Source organism: Vespula pensylvanica, chromosome 18 (assembly GCF_014466175.1).
Source record: "Vespula pensylvanica isolate Volc-1 chromosome 18, ASM1446617v1, whole genome shotgun sequence".
Classification (NCBI taxonomy): Eukaryota; Metazoa; Arthropoda; class Insecta; order Hymenoptera; family Vespidae; genus Vespula; species Vespula pensylvanica.
Genome location: NC_057702.1, coordinates 79,984 through 84,035, shown reverse-complemented (window position 1 = coordinate 84,035; position 4,052 = coordinate 79,984). Strand labels below are relative to the sequence as shown.

Sequence of the window (4,052 nt, the reverse complement as noted above, 5' to 3'; positions counted from 1 at the left end):
GAAGGTGTGATGCCAGATCTTCTCCATGTCATCCCAATTGGTGATAATGCCGTGTTCTATAGGATATTTTAAGGTAAGGATACCTCTTTTACTTTGTGCTTCGTCGCCCACGTAGCTGTCTTTCTGACCCATACCGACCATTACACCCTGTATTTATAAAAGTAAGATCGTTATCGATCGGTTCATTCTTTTTCAGGATACTTTTGTTATTGGTTTCGACTTATTATTTACGATTACGTACCTGATGACGTGGTCTACCAACGATACTAGGAAAGACAGCTCGTGGTGCATCGTCTCCTGCGAATCCCGCTTTGCACATACCCGAACCATTGTCCACGACGAGCGCCGCAACATCATCGTCGCACATCTTGGAGGACTGTTGTTAGTGTTTCTTTCTGCGAACGAATCAATGAAATTAATCGCTTCCTCTTTTCTTTTACATTCGCTTATGACAATCGCTTTGGTAGAATACGAAAGTTCGCTAGGTGGTAGTTCATTTCATAAGAAAGAATAACCGTTTGTATCTAGATACTGGATATTAAAAAATAGTAGAAACGATATAACGTTAAACCGAATCATTGAAATATCATTTTACTATCCACAGGCAGATTACTAGCTGCAACTAAATTTCCAAGTAGCATGCCCGTTTCGTGCATCATGGTATCCTTTTATTTCGTCACGTAGCACCATGCCAGATTTACTAAACTACACTTTGCACAAATTTCAATCACGGTGAAAATGTAGGTAATAGTAAGCCATTGGTTGGTACGAACCGACGATTGCCCTTGATACACTTGATCGCGATCACGAGAATCACAAGATCGGCGATCTACGCGTAATTAAGTTCGAAGAAGAAAGAAAGAATAGTAGAAAGCGTAGAGCAAGAAGGAAGAAAGAAGAAGAAGAAGAAGCGTTGTCTAAAGCAAGGTAAAAAGACAGGCGCAAGGTTTGCGTTTTCCGTCGAATGATTTACCGTTCAGAGTTGGATGACTCAATGGATCGGCGACGATCTCTTAGGGACGAACGTTGTGCAAGAGACCGAAAGAGGCGAGTGGCGCACCGTCTGCTCTGTGGGGTACCTTTATCCATATCGGTTCGAAGCCGAAAATAGCGATCCGCCCCTTAGATGGAAATCTGCTGTACGTTAACGCGCGCATCGGTCCGCTGCCGCCGCCGCCGTCGCCGTCGCCGCCGCCGCCACCACCACCACCACCACCGCCGCCGTCGCCGCCGCCGCCGCCACCACCACCACCACCACCACCACCACCACCGCCGTCACCGCCGTCGCCGCAGCCGCCATAGCCGCCACAGCCGTCGCCTAGTCCTTAGTCGCCCTAAGAGCGACGTCGAGAGGGAGACGCGGGTCGTCGCGACGCCGACGACGCGCTATTCCCGACGGTTCCCGAATCCAAATAAGGACTCGTTACACCGCAGGGCCGTCCTCCCCGGGTGCTTTTCACCTAAACGAAGGTACCGAGAATCGATGGTCCAGTTTACGCTTTCCTTCCTTCTTTTAACTATCGTACAATTCTTTTCTTTTTTCTTGTTGTTCTTTCTTTATTCATTTCTTTGTTTTTAAAAGTACTTCTTCTGTAAAAGAAAAGAGAAAAATGTAAAGAGCAACGTTCAAAGTAGGCTACGTTGTGAGATCTGGTCAAAGTCGTGCATCTTCGTCAAAATGAAACGTCATTTGTCTTGTACGTAATCATATATTCCTCTTATACATTTTATTATTACTATTATTATCAAGCGATTTTATATAAGAATGAATCGCGCGCGTTTTATATTTACATAAGAAATCATGTCGCGTTCCTTATTGTGCAATGGCTTAACGAGGATGATAAAGATGATCTAAATGTGAGATAACATAGGTAATTCGTAAGAACATATTCGAGAGAATATTGATCTTTGTGGAAAAACAGTAATCTCCTAATAATCATTTTTCATTTGGTATCGTTAAAACGTACCGGGCGACGAGAAATACTCGATCCACCATCGAGCCCTCTCCCCACTTTACCATTTTGTAGTAGCATCGATGTTGGCCGTCGATTCGTCGGACGGATTCGCTGACTTCGCATTACTGAGTTTCAATCTCGAAACGGCCACGTCTTTGCTAATGTTCTTTTAATGGTGCTTCTTTTGCATACGTTACGGTGACTAACTTAAAGAAGATCTTTACGAAAAAATGGGTGCAAATCGATCATCTTTCCGACATATGCGAGCAAGTACGAGGGTGAATATTTCCTGAGATTAAAATTAAATTATTAACGATGAGTTCTCTTACATTAATACTATCGTATCGGTTATAAAGCTTATATATATGAAACAATTGCTTCTTGATAGTTCGATTTCGATGGATAAAGTATTCGTGAGAGAGTTAGAATATAACGTTAGGATGTAAACTATATACGTATCTTATGCTTATCTTATTTCACTAAACAAACATGCAAAGTATTAGTTCGAATGTAAGATGGTATCGATACGATACCGCTTTGCATTTTAAACAAATTATAGACCTTGCGTAAATAGTCCTGATCAAACGATCTTTCTCTTTCAAAATTAAATTTGCAGATCGGACGATAAAACTGGGACAATTCATCCGAATGTTACTTTCTTCGTTGAATATGCATACAGCCACTAAGATGTTACCTGGATTTTCATTTTCACTGGGCATTGGCTGATGGATCGTTGTTAACCACATCGGTGAAAGACTTGATGCATCATTAAGGACGTGGTAATTTAAAAATATCATTACTGACTCATTGTCCGGTGTACAGCAGTGTGTATGCATGATCGTTAGATTGAATTCTCCCTTTGGTAGACGGCCAATTATATTTTCTTCCTTTTAAATAATCCATATCTGTATACATACGCAGAATTAGTTGGTTATAAAATGCAAATATTTAGTTACATGTAGACTAGACTAGTTTCAATAAATCCGTCTTATATACGGTTCCTCTGACCAAATATTTTCCACTTACCATGTACTTGGATTTCTAATATTCGTGAATATTAATTTCCTTTAATCTTCATCGTCCAATTAGTTTTCTTCTAACGTATAAAAACCAAAAACTGACATATGAAAATGACAGCGGTGCAGTACACGCATTAAGTCAAATCGTCCCGTTAATCGTTGCACGAATTTTGTATCCTTCGATCTACGATCTCGAACGTTTGCATAACGAAGGTTATAAAAGGCATAGGAATTATTAGACTGTTGAATATAATTTCCCGCCAAGAGAAATCGCTGAATATAATATACGAGACGAGACATAAAAGTCGAATGTATTTCTCTAGTAGTAAATCTAAATTTCATTACTTATTATGAAATGTTAATGAAATGATAACGTAAATATAATATGCCTACGAATAATGCGTATAAAGGGTAACAAATGAAAGATTACTGATTACACCGCTGTGAAAATATAAGTCTGATTTATTCCATAGAGATAGAGATGTAGAAATTGTGTGTATATATACATATACGTGTGTATATGTGTATCTGTATGCATGTCTACACACACACACGCACACACACATACGGTTACACACAATATGACGGTTATATACGATTATTGCCAAAAAGAATACCGATTGCTACTACTAATAAGGAATTCCTTGTGGTCGTAGCTAAAAAGTACCAACTCGAAATAATCGACATGTAGATTGAGATGAAATAGTGCGGAATTTATGGGTGTATCTGATAAGATAATATAGCAATAACAATCGTTTATATGAATATAATTGCTTAGAAGCACTTGCGGTGAACGATGCCAGGACCGGACTCGTCGTACTCCTGCTTCGAGATCCACATCTGTTGGAAGGTAGATAGGGAAGCGAGGATCGAACCGCCGATCCATACGGAGTATTTCCTCTCGGGAGGTGCTATGATCTTGATCTTGATGGTCGAGGGTGCGAGGGCAGTGATTTCCTTCTGCATACGATCGGCGATACCAGGGTACATGGTGGTACCACCGGAAAGAACGTTGTTAGCGTAGAGGTCCTTACGAATGTCGACGTCGCACTTCATTATGGAGTTGTAGACGGTCTCG

The 4,052-nt window shown here is 40.7% G+C and overlaps 2 protein-coding genes and 1 long non-coding RNA gene across 3 annotated transcripts in view; 1 reads left to right on the top strand and 2 right to left on the bottom strand.

Annotated features, from left to right (window-relative positions):
- LOC122635590 (actin, clone 211-like) overlaps positions 1–1,175 on the bottom strand; it is a 1,957-nt gene extending 782 nt beyond the window's left edge. Inside the window, exons 1-3 of the mRNA XM_043825972.1 lie at positions 974–1,175; positions 242–395; positions 1–147 (exon numbers count right to left, since the gene is read on the bottom strand). Coding sequence (XP_043681907.1) covers positions 1–147; positions 242–367 — 273 coding nt within the window. The 5' untranslated portion in view covers positions 368–395; positions 974–1,175. The remainder of the gene's footprint in view (positions 148–241; positions 396–973) is intronic.
- Positions 1,176–1,585: 410 nt separating this feature from the next.
- LOC122635364 lies at positions 1,586–2,967 on the top strand. Its single transcript, XR_006328651.1, has 2 exons — positions 1,586–2,233; positions 2,572–2,967. It is a non-coding gene; the product is annotated as an uncharacterized LOC122635364 (long non-coding RNA).
- A 451-nt stretch (positions 2,968–3,418) lies between these two features.
- The window catches only part of LOC122635589 (actin, alpha skeletal muscle), a 751-nt gene continuing 117 nt past the window's right edge, over positions 3,419–4,052 (bottom strand). Inside the window, exon 2 of the mRNA XM_043825971.1 lies at positions 3,419–4,048. Within this exon, the coding sequence (XP_043681906.1) occupies positions 3,749–4,048 (300 nt within the window). The 3' untranslated portion in view covers positions 3,419–3,748. The remainder of the gene's footprint in view (positions 4,049–4,052) is intronic.